General features: G+C 51.0%; 1 protein-coding gene across 1 annotated transcript; it reads right to left on the bottom strand.

Moving 5' to 3' along the window:
- Window positions 1-1,170: 1,170 nt before the first annotated feature.
- On the bottom strand, window positions 1,171-13,918 carry MCM2 (minichromosome maintenance complex component 2). The gene is made up of 16 exons (XM_017820669.1): window positions 13,841-13,918; window positions 13,132-13,322; window positions 12,362-12,537; window positions 11,444-11,707; window positions 10,207-10,426; window positions 9,733-9,940; window positions 8,882-9,016; window positions 8,500-8,691; window positions 7,330-7,423; window positions 6,549-6,799; window positions 6,170-6,296; window positions 5,838-5,950; window positions 5,459-5,701; window positions 4,491-4,673; window positions 3,107-3,262; window positions 1,171-2,234 (listed from the first exon to the last, which is right to left on the bottom strand). The coding sequence occupies exons 1-16, from the start codon at window positions 13,844-13,846 to the stop codon at window positions 2,124-2,126; spliced, it is 2,670 nt and encodes an 889-aa protein (XP_017676158.1). The 5' UTR covers window positions 13,847-13,918; the 3' UTR covers window positions 1,171-2,123.
- Window positions 13,919-17,967: the final 4,049 nt, after the last annotated feature.

The raw sequence follows: 17,967 nt of genomic DNA on the forward strand, positions 1-17,967 counted from the left end.
GAAAGCTTCTTTCTTCTCCCACACCCAACGTTCATCACAACACACCAGTTTGCTTGACAAGATTGTTTCATCCCTCATTATCACTGGTTTTGCTCTCTCAGGGCCAGCACCTTCCCTGGTAAGGTGTGTGGGTTCCCACGGAGCTGGGCACAGTGTGCATGTGCTGGCAGCTGCTCTCCCCATGTCTCTGCCCATGGCCTCTGGCATTAGGAGGTGAGGAGCTAACAGCTCTGTGTCCAGCCCTGAGGAACCACATTGGACCTCACCAGGCAGTTTCAGGCACACAGTAGCTCAGCCATCCCCAGTGCAGACCTGACCCAGGCACACATTCAGGGGCAAAGGGCTCAATCAGGCAGGGAGGGAATGCCAGGCAAGTGTCTCTATGGGCTGCCCGCAGAAAGCCCTGGTAGACACAGACCCAGTGGGAAGAGAAGAAAACAGCCAAAACAGTTAAACAAATACACAGGAGGGAGCTGGCAGACAGAAAAGGCAACACGCCGAGGCAGTTTCAGGCTGAAAGTCATGTGCTCAGCCCCCAGCAGGGTTCAAGCACTGCTGGCTCCCAGTAACCACCAGGCTGAGAGGACACACACGCACACACATCACCGTGACAAACCCCACGGTGTCCGTGTCAGCAGCCAGGGACATGTCTGCTTGGCCAGCACAGAACTGCAGTAGCCAGCTGAGAAATTCCCTCGAGCTCAGGCTGGAGGCTGGAGATGCCTTACAGTCCCGTGGCTCTGGCCAGGCAAAGCACAGTCGCTGCAGACCTCAGCTGCACCTTGCCCAGACTGGAATCCAAGTGGCAGCCAAGATATGAGATCAAGGCTGTCTAACCCAAATGTGCATACAGAAGGGAGGTGGGAAATACATACTGTTATAGGATAGTCTGTATCTTGGGATACAGACATAAGCAGGAAAGACAGGAAAAGAGACACTGTAGGCAGGCCTTTGGTGGGAAAGGCAGCGTTCATGACACTGTCCTGTGGACAACCGTCTCCTGGGCACTGTCAGTTCCTACTAACTTGAAGCACAAATAGGGGATGTGTCTGTACCCAAACCCAATCCCACAAACTGCAGAACAGCTGTTCCAGCATCAAAGTTGCTTGTTTATGCTTTTGCTTTCCCCCTTGGCTGCAGGAGTTCCCAAAAGAGGAGGAAACACAGAAGTATTGAAAAAAATTTATTTAAAACACATACAGCAAGAAAATTGCATAAGAATACGAGCCCATCCTGTCCTCCCTGAAAACATCCAGCTCAGGGCTCCTCCTCCATTGTTATGCCCAAAACCATCACTATGGGTTCTTCACCCTTAAGAAACAGGTGTGAGAGAGGGTGGTTTAGGTGCCAAAGGTAGCACTTTGATCCAGCATAAATTGACATCTGCTGACACCTGCACAGAGATAACACCCAGTAAGGCAAGGGAAGCCTCTTTGCTGGGGCTTCTGGACATTCCCCAGCAGGTACAGAAGGAGTTTTCATTGCCCACACAGATCACCACTAATATCAGAAATAGCTACGCTTTGCTTCAGTTCTCATCTTCCTCTGCCTCCCCGCTCCTCCCCTGCAGAAACCAAGCACAAGGTCAGCCCCTGTGGGCACCTGGGGAAATGTCAAGTGTCAGGCACAAGGGCCTGGAGCAGAGAGGCTGGCTGGTTCATGGAGAGTTGAAAGCAGTCTCAATTATCACCCATCAGGCTGTACAGTCGCCAGAGATGGGAACAGAGAATCCCTGAGGGTGCTTGTAATCCAAGGGGCGTGGATAATGCTTTTCAAATGCTCCCACTCGGTCCCTCCTGTAGAGGAGCCCGTAACAACTAGTGACAAACAAACAGCAAACATGCCATGTATACGGCCAGCAATTCTCTCCCTGCTGTGCTTAGCTACAAGGCAAAATAGTGAACCAAGTTGCTAAACAGACTTGACTGGGCATTTAACTACTTAATTCTGTTCTATTTACAAGGTCTTCAGCACCTCAGCACTCTCTTAATCCATAAGGCACAAAGCAAGCAAGAGAATGTGCAGTCTAGTCCCTCCGGCTCAGGATCTCCGTAGCATTCCTGGAGGGCTGGAAGACAGAGGTCTCATCTCACAGAAACACGTGGCAGACTCTGCTGCCAGCCTCAAAACTGCTGGACAATCAGCTTCCGCTTCACATCCCGGCTGAACCTGTTCATCTTGAACACTTCACTGTCAAAGAAGGCTGAGAGGTTGTGGATGTTGATCTGACGAGCCTGGGAGGAGGAGAAGGAGGGAGGGGAGAGGTAAATGTTTATTTAATAAAAATAAAAACCACGTGGTTTTCCATAGCGAAGGCTGCATAAAATTTGACAGTCAGCAATCTCTGCTCTGCTCAGCAGGAACCAGAACTGCAGTAGCAGGGGAGACTGCAGGTCAGGAGGAAGGAGCATTGGCAGAGCTGAGCTGAGCAAAGAAAAGATGCTGGCTCAGCATCTGCCTGCTCTCAGCTCGTCCTTTTACTCCCACTATAGCTAGAATGTAACTCCTATCCAAAAGTGCCCCCAGTACCTCACCCAGCATAAGAGTTTTACAAGAGATCCCTGACTGGGGGTGGTCACACCAGCAGCATCAAGCTGTGGCTTTGGAAGTAGGTACTCTGCACATTCCATGCAAGGAGCAGAAAAGCAGCAACCCAAGAGTCAAACACTGCTTTAGTGCCAAGCAAGGTCAATACTTTGCACAGAAAGGCCAAGTCAGGAGTGCAGTCTTTGGACCAGGATAAGGATGCATTAAGGAGAAGGTGAGCGAGCCCCAGGAGGGATTGGAAAATTCATACAGAGATTTTTCTGCTTTTTGCTTCTTCAAATGCAGATGCCAGGGAACTTGAGTTGTCATTCACCAAGCACCACACTGCAGGATTTATCACTCCAACTCCAAAGTTTTACAAGGGTGTATGAGAACAGAGGGGGAAGAATACCGTGCTTCCAGACAAGAGAGGATGCTGGGTTAAATTGATCAACACCAGTCTTTTTTTTGGTATCACAATGCAGGAAAAGAAGTTACAAGTCTGAGAGCACCTCTGGTTCTGAGGCTGCAGAGAGAGAACATGAACCAACCCCAGAGGCAGCTTGTTATATGCCCGTACCTTGTCCACCAGGTCCTTCTCTGGGACCTCTATGGTGTCTTGCTGGGCTCCATAGCGGTTTCTCTGGTACATCACTTGCTCTGCAACCAGCTGCTTCAGGATGAACAGCAGCAGCTCATTGTTGTCTCTCTTGAATGAAAGGTAGCGGGAGAATGTCTGGGAGGAAGGATGAGGTGAGTCATGAGGACCAGGAACAGAGTGATGCACTGCAGTCTCCCATGCCCAACGCCAACCAACCCCCTCCTCCCACAGAGCCCAAGGGGAACCAAATGACACTGCTGTCACCTGTGCCCTTAGTGTTTCTCAAGTGACTTTGGCCTTGACAAGCTGCCACCTGCACATGCAGTGGCAGCTCTCCGACAGCCACAACACTCCTTTGCTGACTGCTCTTATTTCCATCTGAAATCTCTGGGGGCACGCTGGTGCCTCTCGGGGGCCAGAAGTGCACTGCTGTGGAGGTGTGCTGCCCACAGGGACACAGCCGTGGGAGGGCTGGTCCTGAGGAAAGCACAGAGCAGCTTCCCTTAACCCAGACTGCTCTGGGTCTCCCCAGCAGACGCTCACACTTGGCTGGCTGTTTGCGGCCAAAGAGAGAGGCCACGAGTCGTCCAGACAGAGGGCAGACACTCAACAGTGGATAAATGCCAGGCTGTGGCCAGCCAAGAGCTGTTCAGAGCCAGGCCCTGCTACTCAGAGAAAAGGGCAGACTGCACACTAAACCACAGTGAGTGCTGCCCCGTGGCTAAATGTCCCCTGAGGACCCTACTAAAATGTGCAGAAACCAAGTGCCTGCTCAGCTCAATCACCTGATGGCAGCAGCAGTGGGAGCCCTGTGCCAAAATATCAGGGAAGGTGTAAAAAAAGAAGATATACGGCAGTGCTTTCAATACAGAGGCTCGGGGTACACTTCCTTCTCAGGCCCAACAAAAACATTGCCCCACCTGAGTCTAATGACCAGGAGTAATGGAAGAGTGCCTTGTTTGGGGTCCCTCAGAGGCACCCAGCTTGAGCTGTTATTTTGTTATTGCACCATGATTAAATTATTTTAAAAATCCAGACATCTGAGACTCTGCTATGGGAAACCTGGGATTGAGCTGCTAAGGAAACCTTGTGTGAGTGTGTGAGTGTGGGGTGTGTAGCTGCAAAGGGGCCTCGGTCCCAGCTTAGGTGGTGCAAGTGTGACTCCCAGAGTGGCTCCTGGATGGTCAGGCAAGGAGCTTAACACTTCAGACCCACAGTACTCCATTTACACGGACTCAGCACCTGGCTCTATGGGACAGAGCATGGAGGAGCCTCTTCCCACAGCCAGGGCAGTGCAAGGAGGCTGCACTTGAACCTGGGGGTCTGGGGTGCAGCTCCAGCACTCGGCTCAGCCGGTGCCCACCTTGCGCATGCTCCGCATGACGCTGAACTTCTGCGTGTCGATGAAGCTCTCCAGCATCACCCGGATGGCCATGTTGACATCGTCCTCCACCACGTAGTCCCGCAGGTGCATGCGGGCGTGAGCCTCGGCCATGCGGATCATGGACTCGATGTGCCGCACCGTGATGGGGATGCTGCCGGTCGCCTGAGGGCAGAGAGAAGGAGGCAACACCTTACTGGAGGATACAAGACACAGGGCAAGACAGGTGGCTTCTGGCCCAGGATCTCACTCCTTTCACACTGCAGGAAGCTGCTCTGGGCCTCTGACAGGGACTCAGGCTAAGGAGGCTCTGCCACCTGCTGGCACAGCCACAGAGCCTGGCACAGACTATTCATCTGAATTCAGCACAGTGCGAGGGGGTGCTGTGGGGTCACTCTTTGCCACTGTTTGGGGCCTTTTCAGGATCAGCAAACCAGTTTTCTCCAGCAACTTTTTGGAGGAATTAAGGAAACAAAAAGCCAATTAAAAAAGAAAAGCTATAGTTTTCCCAAGCTCCAAAAATCTCCCTCTGACCTCAACAAATTTCTCTTCCACTTGAAGAGCATGAAATGAGCCTGAGAGATCCCACAGACAAAAGAGAAGCGCATTTCTACAGAGAATGGCTCCCTGTAAAGTAGCATATGGGTTTGAGTGAATGCAAATGTCTCCTGTGGGCCTGCCAGACTGGGTGACAAGAGGACTTCGCCATGGCAGGCACTATACATGTGTCCAGCTCATCAGTCCACACATCACCAACAGGCGAGACTCTGCATTTAGATGAAGAATCATCTGTTCAGCAGACACTGCAGGATCTGCCTGTCTCTCACAAAACAGTGGCACAGACTTTTGTGATGGGAAAGGCAAGAATGTGTCAACATATGCTGGAGCAGTCTCAGGCTGATTTGCAGACTAGATACATGTTTCTTCCCCCCTTTCCTCAGTATTCTCACCATGGACTCCTTCCTGAGGTCACTGTACATCCTGGCCACCTTGTCCTGGTCCATCTGGTTGAGTTTGGGGTGGACTTTCTCTTTGGCATAGATGATGTATTTCCTCAGGATCTCTTGAGGAATGGGTTCAACCCCATACGTGTTGGGAAGAATGACCTCATCAGCATCCCCATTCACTGCCTCCTTGCTGCCCGGGTGGTGCTTGACGTGGCTGCCAACAACGAACCGGGCAAGCATTTCATCCTACAAGAGAGGAGTAGACTAATAGACACTGAACACACTCACTGGACAGAAAAACTCAATGGGCAACTGCAGCTGAGCATCCCAACAGCAGCACTGCAAGCTCAGCACAAGCTCAGATTCACAGCACAGCCTGTACCTGCACAGGGTCCACTGTGTCTCTCACCACGCACAGGATATCGAATCGAGAGATGATGGGCTCTGTCAGGTCCACGTTCTCTGAGAACGTTAATGACGGGTCGTATCGCCCACCTGGAGCACAGAGACAACCCAAGTCAAACACGGGCACCAAGGCTGAAGCTTTGGAGCAAGCACAGACCTTCAGCACTTTACTCAAGACTCTACTGCTCACTTGATCACTGCTCCAGACTGAAGGAATCACACAGAGGGAAGGGAAGCTCTGCCACAGTTCTCGTGACCGTGGATTGACGCCGGAAGCCTGATGCAGTCCTGTAGACTCTCAGCACTTACCTATGGGATTGGCAGCAGCAATGACGGTGCAGCGAGCTTGCAAGGATGTGACAATGCCTGCTTTGGAGATGGAAATGCTTTGCTGTTCCATGGCTTCGTGGATGCTGGTCCTGTCCTGATCATTCATCTACAGGAAAGCAAGAGTGACTCAGAGTGAATCTGTGTCTACACCCCTTTGCCCAACACACCAAGGGGAATCGGCTCCTGGTGCTCTGAAAAGGCAGCAAACTGCACTATGGACCAGCAAGGGCCTGAGCAAACTGCAGGAACCTTGGTCAGTTGGGTGATGTCCCCAGGACTTACACTGTGTCCTCACTGCAGAGGTTATATCTGGTGCCTTCACAACTAATCCCTCCCAGAGAGAGGAAGCTGGGCTCACCTTGTCGAATTCATCAATCAGGCAGACACCTCTGTCAGCCAGCACGAGGGCTCCTGCCTCCAAAGTCCACTCCTTGCTGACTGGGTGCCGCTGGACATAGGCTGTGAGGCCCACGGCAGAAGCACCCTGGCCAGTGGTGAAAATTGCTCTGCTCGACGCCTTCTCTATGTATTTGAGAAACTGGGATTTCGCAGTACCGGGATCTCCACACAGAAGCACATTGATGTCACCACGGACTTTGTGTTTGCCACCTACAAAAGTCATGGGAAAGCCATGTTGGCAGCTGAGTGCATGGCTTGACAGCAACCCTGCCCTGAGCACCACAAAGCTGAAGGGAGGGCAACCAGTAGGCAGGACAAACAGTTTACAGGGAAGTTGAGGGAAAAGGAAAGTCAGCTTTGCAGGTGGTCACGTTTGTAAAACAGACTTTCTAACCCTGCTCCCTGCTGAATACATCCTTCTCGGAAGATTATAACAGATCAGGGTGCCAAAAGGTCTAACCTCTGAAGGGGCATCGAACATGATGCCCCCTAGAGGAGGGGTAAAAACTTGCCCAAGTTTGCAGCGGGAGCTATTTTCAGTCCTAGCATTTCTACTGTCACAACAGAGTTTTCAGTGTGATAAAAGCAGCCATTTCAATTGCAGATATCCCTCATCTGCTACCTTGTCTGTCACCAAGCCATTCAGACAACTGTAATCACTTTCATTGCAACAGCACAGACAAACTCAGATCCATCTGCCCTCCCCTGAGTGAGGCTCGAGTGATACAGGTGACACTCACCTGGATTTTTGGGCTCTCCACCGAAGAGAGCCAAAGCTAAGCCCCTCTTGATATCTTCATGTCCATAAATAGATGGAGCAATGCTGGCAAAAATCTGAAAGGAAAGCCAGATGAGTTGTCCATTTCCCATTCTGGGCAGAATCTTGCATGAAAATCGGCAAGGTGCCACATCTAAAGCCACTCTTAAAGTTGTCTCCAAAGAGTATTTTATTATCCAGAGTGTGTGGGCTTTTTCAAAGGTAACTACCCACCCAGTGTCCCCTAAAGGAGCTTCACAAAAAAGGTGCTGTTGGGGCATGGCAGATTATTTAGTCTGGTGCTGAAAGCTGCTGCCACTGCCTCCACAACCCTGTTGTACACAACACACATCACAGTGGCTTTTATCAGCTGCTGTAAAGCTGGAGACCTTGATCAGAGGCTTACTCACTGCACATGATAGTAGTTGAATGGGGTATGCCACACATGAATTGTCATCATGGTCAGATATTAAGGAAAACTGGCTTATTTTCTCAAGAGTATTCTGAAAATAACCAGGTGCTGGAAAATACTCATGTCAAAACAGTCCTGGCTCAACTGAAGCTTCTGCATCCACTACAACAGCTGTTACTATAAGAACAGCACATCTAAGGCAACAGAACAAAGTCTCCCATTACAGAGTTTAAACCTGACCCAAGTAAGGTTGAACATGCACCAATCCAGGAGCTTTGTTCTTTCAAGTATTGGGTTCAGGCCTTAGCATACAGATGAAACAAAGCTAAGATCTCTACCAGAGCTTAAAGTAAGTAATAACACTCTCTTAGGGGGATTGGAGATGCAGTCATTGGCCTCTCAGAGGCCAATGACTTCCCCTGCTTTGCTTTCAAGATACAGGGAGAGAAAACTGATTAGATACAAGCAGTGGGAGTGCCTCTCTCCCATCTTCCAGTCCTGTTGGGATGTAGAAGGCTCAGAGAAGGAAGGGGAGAAACAGAAAATTTGACCTCCGAAAGTACAAAGAAACTTTCTTATTTAGTTCCATCCTATAACTGACTCTCATCGACAGCTGTCTGAGAGCTACAGAAGACCATTCAGAGGGAACTGGGATTTCTAAAGATTCCTTTAACCTCTGTTTGGCCAGCTAACACAGCAAGCTGTCAAAAGGAAAAAAAGGGATCTCTGAAGCTGACCCACCTTCTCCCCAATTTGCTCGTCCTTGGACAGACCCACAATCACTTTCACATCTTCATCAGTCAGTTCTCCAACAGCCAGCTTGTTGTCCTTCTTGGCAATGTGGTTGGCCAGGATCACAGTGGCAAACACTGGGAACCCATTGGCAGTGTTCAAGGAGCCATCATAGTTGTTGTGGTAGATCCCTGTGAGCTCCTGGGAAGCAGGAAACACTGTGTCAGTGCCTGCACAATATAACGCAGTCCCTTCTCCATTTTAAGATAAGTGGCTGCCCAAATGCATCCAAGGACAATCCCTCCCCACATCCCCACAGATGTTCCGGTGATGTCACTGTCAGAATTTAAAAGTGCCCTGTGCTCACCCCACACTTGAACAATGTACTCACAATCTCATCCCCTGGCCTGCAACTGTCCACCAGATCAGCGAGGAGAATGGCATCCTTGGAGCGGGGCAGCCTGCCAGCAGCTACCTTCCCAGGGCTCTCCTGGATCTTGATGCGCTGATAGTTCTGATAGACCGTCTGCAGAACAGAACAGAGGTTACCCAGCAGGTCTGGCAGCCATCAGCACAGCTGATGCTTTTCACCTCACCAGAGAACGTCCATTCAAAGACTTACTATACTTTGGTTAGAAAACTAAAGGCACGGGAGGATGGGGGTTGTGAGGAGCAATTCCAGGATAACAAACAGACAACAGTGGGGATGGGAAAGCACTTTGCCGCATCGCACCGCTGTGTTTCAGCCTCCACAGTGTTTGTCCACCCAAATACTGGACCAGTTCCTGGGAGGAGAATGCTTCACTGGTGATGGTTAAAGGTGTCAAAGCAAAGAATGACAGTCAGAACCTCTACATTAATGATTTTGCTACTGTCTTTTGGTTTCCTAAGCTGACAGTTCAGGACACACTGACCTAACTTAGGAAGGAGGAGAGCTGGGCAGTCTGTGTCTGCATTTCTAAAATATGGATAAGTCACTGTGTACCACAGAGATGACTGTGGCAAAAGATTCAATCCAAACACAATGCAACAGTAACTTACTTTTGGCTGCTAAACTGAGTACATTCAGGTCAAGACCTCAAATAGACAAGAGCTATCTTCACAGACCCCTGGATACAGCAGCAGACCCCTCTCCTTACACCAAGCTGTTCAAAGGGTGGGAACCAAGGAAGGGCTGGGAGGAACAGGCAGTGAAGCAGAACAAGCAGCCAGGCCCATCCAGGCAAGCACATCATCTCTTACCTCTTCCATGTTGATTTCAAAGGGGCCAAGAGACTGACACTCTGGACAGGAACCAGGTTTCACCTCCTGGTTCTGGGACTGGAAAAAGGGTCCCAGGATGAAGCGGCACTTGCTGCAGTTGTATTTGACCATGCTGAGCTGAGGCAGGACCCCTGTGCAACTTGTCACCACTCCGCTGGTCCGGATCAACTGATTCAGGTGCAGTTGCCTGAGGAAAGAGAGGACACTGATGCCCTGGATGCAAGGCACAGAAGGCAAAACACCCTACAGAAATACTCTTGCTAGAAAGCACAAGTTTTCTACCAAAGTTTGTGTTTTATCTTGGAAGTTCATCCTTAATATGACTTTTTTCCTGTGATAACTTCAGTCATCCTGTCAGATTTGCCCAGAGGTTTAGCTCACAGGTGAGCCCTCTCAAGCCCCTTAAAGCCTGCTGCAGGCCCCACAGCCACTGCTGGTAATTCTGCTGCTTACCTGAGTGACCGCAGCTCTTCCACCAGAGGGAGGTGGGAGATGCGGACATGGATCTCCTGAGCAATACGATCATATTTGGGGTACATGGCCAACACCACTTCCTTGGCTGCCTCATCAAAGATCTTCAGCATTTCTGCTGGGGCCTCAGGCAGAAAGTAGGCAAGGACATGTTCCTGGGCTGCCAGATCCTCGTAGTTCACCACCAGACTCTCTCTGTTCTCTTAAGAAAAAGACGGGGTGAATTATAATTTCTGCCTGCTCACTCAAGGAGTTTGCAAAGGACAGCCAGAACAGACAAGCCTGTATCCTGCAGGCTGCAATGTCTGCACCTTCCCTGAAAAATGTTTCAAAGTCAACAATTTGAAAATGGGTGGAAAATTCTTTCCAACTGATTTCTCTAAAAAAATTCTTCATCAGTACCAAGCTTGTGATTGTTCCTCTCTAGTTCTGCACAGATACTTCCCAGGCTCAATGTTCCTGAGATTCAAAAGCCTCAGCCCGACACACAACTCTCTCAGAGACCTCCAGGAAACCAAAGCTAATAGGAGAGATATTATGTGTGCTGAATGGCTGGCAAAAAACCTCCTGTGTCTTATGTTCATAGAAAGGGATGAGACAAATGCCTTTTATTTCCTAGCTGTATAAAACTGATCCTGTTCCATGGCTCAAGCTTCTGCTCAATATAAAGAAGAAATACAACGAGTACAGTTATATGAGCTGTTCCTAGATGTGACAATTTCTGCTTTTAAAATTAATCAATGACAGCTTTAATGACTGCTTCTTCTGGCAGTGCCTAGTCAGAATACAAGGCTGCAACACTGACACGGTTTCCAAAGTCACAAGCTCTATTTGTGTCCCCTTGCTGGATAATCCACTCTCCAGTGTGAGAAAGTTAGTGGCGCAGACAGCAAGCAATTGTTGTCTCTTTCAGATCACAAACTTGCAGACCACTGTCTGCTGCCCCACATATTCTTTTGCTAGCATTTCTACAATATGAATATTAATGAGCAGCAGATGCCAGGGGCCTTCTAATTAGTCAGCCAGAATCAAAGAAGATAGTAGACATGTTTCCATTATTCATTTATCTCCATCAGCATGAGACTTTCTTAAAGTGCTGACTCGATGTCTGGAACAAAGAAGGCAGGCAGAAAAAAAATCCACCTCTGGACTGAATCGCCACAAAGTACTCTGACCCACATAAAGAGGAGACAGAGAGCCTCTAATCACCCAGCCCTACCTTTGCACATGTCACTGATCCTCTCCTTGAAGACATTGTGCCCATGGTCATCCACATGAGTCTTCAAGAAGTTCTTGAAGCGGTGGTAGATCTCAAGGCGAGGAGCTGCCATGGAAACCCACTCCCGCACTGAATGACCTTTCATGTCTTCCAGGTTCTCAATGCTCTCAATCATGTCCTCATCCTCTTCTTCCATGCCTTCGGCTGCCCGTTCTGCCAGCCGCCTCTTCCGCGAGGGACGGTCTTCATCTTCATCATCACTGTCTAAGGGTTGGGAGGAAAAACCGTTGAAGAGCTGGGATTCCCATTCCCACTCTTTGGGTTAGTCACAGGCAGATTACATGGGCTGTGGAAGCAAATAGGTCAGAGCCTGGGATACAAACCAAGAGACATCCCGGGCCCAGCCTAAATCCAGTTCTATTCCGGCTCCTACATCTTCCACAACATAGCTAAAGACTTTAGGAGTGTGAATAGTTAGATTTGTATGCAACAGCAAACATTCACGTCCATTACTGCAATGAATGGACAGAAACAGAAACACAAGAGACAGGCTTCTAAACTGCATCAAAGGCCCCCCCATTCAGCCCACAAAAGTCTCTACAGGAACAACACCAGCAACAAACCCTATAGCATATACTTGGTAGAATCCCAACCCTTTGATATTGGTCCAGGATCCTGACTTTGTTTCAGTGGTAACACAGAAGAACATACCAAATGAGTTCCTAGGAAGCCCAAATGAAAGGGATCGTGCACTGGTGAATCCAGCCAAGCCCACAGCCAGTGATTTCACAGGGAGCCCAAATACACCAGAGCTCTAGAGACCTCCCTGCAAACCTGAGGATGAGAGTCCACCCAGACCAGGTAACAGTCAACCACAGGAGGATCAGCAGCCCACCCGGTACAGCTCGTTCCACCTACCGTAGAGCAGCCCCCTCCTCATGCGGCCCATGCCCTGCTCCAGCTCCCGGTCCCGCTGCCTCATCACTCGCTCCGCAGCCTCCCGCTGGCTGGCAGTCAGCTCCTCCACGTCCTCATCATCCAGGGCCAGGCCCTCTGCCTCGTACACATCCAGCTCGGGGATGGGGCGGTAGTCCCTAGGACACACACAGAGCTTGGAATCAGGCCAGGAAAGCCCTTTTCCAGCCCTTCTCTGGCTCCTGCTGGGCAGGTGTCAGGACAGTTGTTCTGCAGCAAGACAAAAGTGTTAAGCAGGAAGGCACTTCACAATGGACGATGCCCTGCAGCAAAGGGCTCCAGCAGCACTGATACAAATGCCAAGGCTCCAGAATCATGGTTAGGAATGCCAGCATTCAAGCTTTTGTAAAGTTCCTCAGCTTGTCCACAGGCCTGGCAGCAAAAAAAGCATCAAAATTTATGCCTGCAAGAGTAAAGAACTGGGCTGGATGCACATCATGCATCCAGGGAGATCTTGGTTTACCCACTCTGGACCACGATGACACTTTGCTCCCAGTTTTGCTCAGTTCTCCCAGGACTCAAACGACAACATGCCCCAACCTCTGCTCACTGTCCAGCAGCTCTTCGGCCCTCTCACCCCACCTACGAGCATACAGAGGGACCCCACCACGGCTGAGAGTCCCCCTCCACGTCGCTGGCTGCACTGACGGTGCCCAGCACCCCATCCACGGACACAACCCTCGGCAGAAGCTGGCTCCAGCCGCTTTCCTTACCTTTCCATTCCTTCCCCGATGAGCTCTTCCCCTTCTTCCTCCTCCTCTTCGGGGAGCCCCCCGGTGCCCAGGAGCCCTTCGGACTCATCCTCGAAGGGGGGCAGGTCCCGGCCGGGGCTGGACGTGAAGGCATCGCCACGGCGGGAGCTCCGCACGGGGCTGGTCACCGCCGTCTGCGACTCGGAGGAGTCCTGCGAGGGCAGGAGGGAGGGGGTGAGGCCGGGGGGCCCGGGGCCGCAGGGGGATCAGTGCTTTCGGGGGGGCGGCGGTCAGAAAGGGGGCACGGATCACCGGGGAGTTATAATAATAATTAACCCTCCTCGCAAATGACAATGGAAACACATGGCGGAGCTGGGGGGGGGGTGGGGGTAAATCCATCCTCCGAACCCAGCGCAGCCGGAGCGGAGGGGAAGGGTCCGATCCTGTCCCGGCCTGGCGCTCCTCTTCGGCGCAGGCCACGGGGGAAACTTCTGTCGGCGTTTCGGGTGTTCGCCTCCGAGAGCACCTCCATTATCCCCCCAACACACCCCCCCCCCCCCCCCCCCCCGAAATCCTCACTGGACCCGGCACGACCGCAGCGCCAAGTCTCCCCGGGGAGGACCTGGGGCTCACACCCCAACTTCAGGGCTCCCCAGTCCCAGTCCCAGTCCCAGTCCCAGTCCCAGTCCCAGTCCCAGTCCCAGTCCCAGTCCCAGTCCCGGCCGCTCACCGCCATCTCCGCCGCTTCCTGCCCGGCCGCAACCCGCGCGAAAACCGGCCCACGTGGTCAAAAGCGCGCGAAACCTCATGAATAATGAATAGACTGGATGTTTGGCCCCGCCCCTTGTGAATATGGATGACACGGGGCGGGAGCCTGCAGCGGGAGGGAGTCTGGGACGTCCCCAGTCACTCCCGGTCAAGGGGTTTCGGGCACCTGGTGAGCGGCAGCGGCAAAATGGCAAATATTTGGGCATTTACCTCTGGGCTCGAGGGGTCCCTTCCTACCGGGAACCCCAGTCACGGGAGAGATCCCACTGGGAACTCCCGTTCTCGTGTCTGCCTCTTTAGCAGCTATAATCAAGTCTGGCTTGACCGGGTTTGCCACTGACCCTGCTGAATCACCTTTGTTCTGATTCTCACAAAAACCGTAAGAGGTGAGAAGAAGGTTCTGGCTTTTTCTTTTTTTTTTGGTGTGTGAGCCTGTATGTGATAACAGTCAAGGGGAGCTGATTGGAGCCATTCTGGAGAACACACACATCTGTCTCCCCAGCTGTTCTGTGCAGCAAGCAATGCCATTTGGGAGAGCAACTGAAGAAGAGCACCTGTCACATAGAAACTGGAAAAGGAATTTAGAGAGACAAGACAAACAACGGGCTGATGTTTGGCAGGGAGGTGACATGCTTCCATTCCAGGCCACAGGCTCTTGCATAACAGCAGGTGGTTTGGATTTTGGAGACCTGCATTCTCTGAAGGGTTTCTCACCACTATTCAGTATCAGGCTATTTCTGCTCTTGGCTGCACTTGAGTGTGAGACAGCGACCGTGAAACAGGAGACACCAGAAGCAAAAGTGACTGAAGAGGCAGCTGACAATCTGAAATGGCTCTTCCACGAGCCCAGCTGAATGACTCAGACTGGCACTAATATAGCAAAGCAGGAGCATCATGATATAAATAGGAAAGGGTGGCTCAGCCTCTTCTCTGTGACACATGACGTGGAGTTGGCTGGTGCTCAGAGTGAAACAGGCACAGAGACCCCCCCAAAATGCTCCCACTTGTAGGATACTGAAGACCACCATGGTCTTGATGATCTCAGAAATCACAGAATTACAGAACCATGAAGGTTGGAAAAGATCCCCATGATCATTGAGTCCAACCATTAACCCAGCCCTGCCAAGTCCACCGCTAAACTATGTCTCTAAGCACCATATCTACACATTTTTTGAACACTTTCAGGGACAGTGATTCCACCACCTCCTTGGGGTGCCTGTTCAATGCTTGAGCACCCTTCTAGTGAAGAATCTTTTCCTAATATCCAAAATTTTCCAGCCTTAAAGATTCTATGATTCCATGGCTTGAGGGAAGGCAGCCCAGGACCTGGGTAAGGTGTTGCTGTCTGACAAGGCCCAGGTGACACGCTGTGATGAACTGGTGTCACCACAGGGTGCCACTGTCCCTCCAGGCACTGAACAGCTGGATGGACAGACAGCTATTCTGCTGTCCTTCCCAGAAGACCATGCCCCATGCCCATGTTTTCACTGCTCTCTTTGTGTGCCAGCTACAAGTGGTCCTGTGCTTGAGCTGGGGCACTCAGTCTCTCTGAAAAGAAGTGAGCTTGGGCAGATAAAACCATCCCCAAAATCGGGCTGCTGCCATGCATGGGACAGGGTTCCTTCTGCTGCACTAGAGACATGCACCAGGGCATGTGAGAGGGCTCAGATGCAGACAGGGCCCGGGCTGCTCACGGGGGTGACCTCAGCTGAGCACCAAACTTCTGACTACCAACGACGCCACTAGGATTTTGCAGACTGGTGGCTTCTTACAGCACAAGAGGAGCCCTGAGGATTGAATTCCCCTTGAAAAGAAGGGCAGAGACACAGGAGTGCAGCTAAGATGGTATCCTGTGGTGCAAATTTATGCCCAATACTAGAAATCAGTAGGTTGGTAGAGCAGCTCTGAAACAAGACAGGCACATCTGTCCCTGCACCTGAACAGTAGAGCAGTTTTAGATGAGAAGTAATATCCTGTCCAGGAGACTGATATAATAAAAGCTGAAAGAGTACTGAAGAAAGATAAAATGTCCCAGAAGAGGGGAATTTGGTGATGATACGAGGGTGTAATGCTGTCCTGGAAACCACGTCTGCACTTTCCACCTCTGACGCCGGCAAGTCAGGTGAGAGCAGGTGTCAGCAGACTGCAGCAGGTACAGCACCAAGTGCCAGCTTTCCTTGGGGTCCTCAAGGTTATACCAAGGCTGCTGAGTATCACCCCTTGTCCTGCTTCAGCCTGGCAACACCAAGTGACACAGCAAGGACAGAGGGAGTCAGCCCTGCCATCTTTATGCCCTGGTCAGGGGAGATGACGCAGAGACTGAAAGGACATGGAGCAGTCCTTGGCGGTGGGAAGAGTAATGTTTGCACATGCCATGTTGAGGCTGAAAGGCAAGGCTTGTTAATACAAAGGAACCATAACTGTGGATCCCCCACCTCCTCTGTTTCATGTAAGTAGCGAGGAAGGCAGGAGCTAAAGTGTCACAGTCCTTGCAGTGGCACCCAGCAATCTTCTGTCCAAGAAAAAACTTTTGGATCTGGTGTCCCAAGTGCTGGGCTCTAGCCTCAGAGTGAATCAGTTGGAAAAAGCAGCTGGATTGGAAAGCAAAATCTCTCCTTCTGACACAGCTATGTGGGAGGTAACACTTCAATTAGTTAGTGCCTGAGGCTACAAGTGAGAAGACATGGATTTCACTTGTCTCTGTTACCAAGGCACTTTTTAGGCAGAAGCACCCCACCTCTCTTTAAACAGAAGTGTCCCTTCTATAACACAGAGATCAGAAACCTTTGAGCTTAGATCCATAAATAGAACATGTCAAAATATTGCAACATATCATTAACATGAACAACACTGTGAGATGAGACAAGCTAAGAACTGGCTTCTCCAGATGTCATTCCAAAGGCATGACACCAGCATGAAAACCTGTTTCCACTCAGTGGAAAATCAGAGGAATAGGGCTGAGGCAGGTAACACAGTCTCTGAGTACATCCCTTCCATGAGGCTTGCTGAGGTGTAGCTGGAAAATTTAACCTGAGAAGAGGTATCAAGCAGATTTAAGCTGAAAAAGATGTATGTGGAGGTGGGCCGGGAACCCTCTGTGTGTGCTGTTGACTAGAGCAGGGCATGCAAACTTGACCAACATAGGGATCTTCTGAAAGGGTTTAAGCTCTGTACAACAAATTTCAGCTTCCCATAGAAGCAATCCCTGCAGCCACAGGTGAGCCACGGGTAGAAGAAAACAATGCCAGAGTGTATCCTCCAGTCCTTGAAGTGACTCAGATAACAATAATTCTCCCTGAAACTCTGTTCCCTGTCAGACAGCTGTTACGGCTGAGAGTAACGTGCTGGTGGTTAGCTGGTTATTTCCTTTAATTTCCTTTATAAATCTTGGCTCATTTATCACAGTTACTTCCTTGTTTACAATACTTAAACGTCTGTTTCCTCGGTATTTGCACCTTCAATTCCCGCTAATTACTGATTGTATTTTCCTTTAGCAGTTTTTGTCCCAGCCATGCCGAGTTACTTCAGTCAGCTTTAAACTTCCCTTAAAAGCCAAGCTCCCGGGTTGTTAATCATTCTCCTCTGCAGGGACTTATTATCGGATCTCCCTGAATTATTAACTCCTCTGGCTTGCACCTGCAGAATTCCCGCACAGATGTATCATGTTTTCACACACACACAGAAGTGTGTGGCAGTGGGAGCGCTCACCGTTGGGTGGGATGTTGGGCTGTGCAGGCTGGCCTGGGAGGTGCGATCGGGCTGTAAATAACAGAGATTCCAACCCCGCGGTCACCTGGGGACCCGCGGGCGGGGACGGGGCCCCTTAAACAGCGGCGGGAAGCGCCCCTTAGTCCCGCCTCTCGCCTCTTCCCATTGGCTCTCGCCTCTATTTCTCTCGGCCTTTTTGGCCTCTGATTGGCCCTTCTGGCGCGCTCTCGGGGATCGTCTCTCAGTTGTCGCGTCGGGTTCGGCCGACGAGCCCTTCTTGGCGGTCGCGTCTCCGCCCGGTCCCTGCGCGCCGCGCTCGGCCCGCTCTTGAGCGACGGTCCCCGGCTGAGGGGAGCGGCAGGGCCGGGGCTCGGATGGCGG

This window comes from Lepidothrix coronata, unplaced genomic scaffold, assembly GCF_001604755.1.
Source record: "Lepidothrix coronata isolate B3197 unplaced genomic scaffold, Lepidothrix_coronata-1.0 Scaffold84, whole genome shotgun sequence".
NCBI lineage: Eukaryota > Metazoa > Chordata > Aves > Passeriformes > Pipridae > Lepidothrix > Lepidothrix coronata.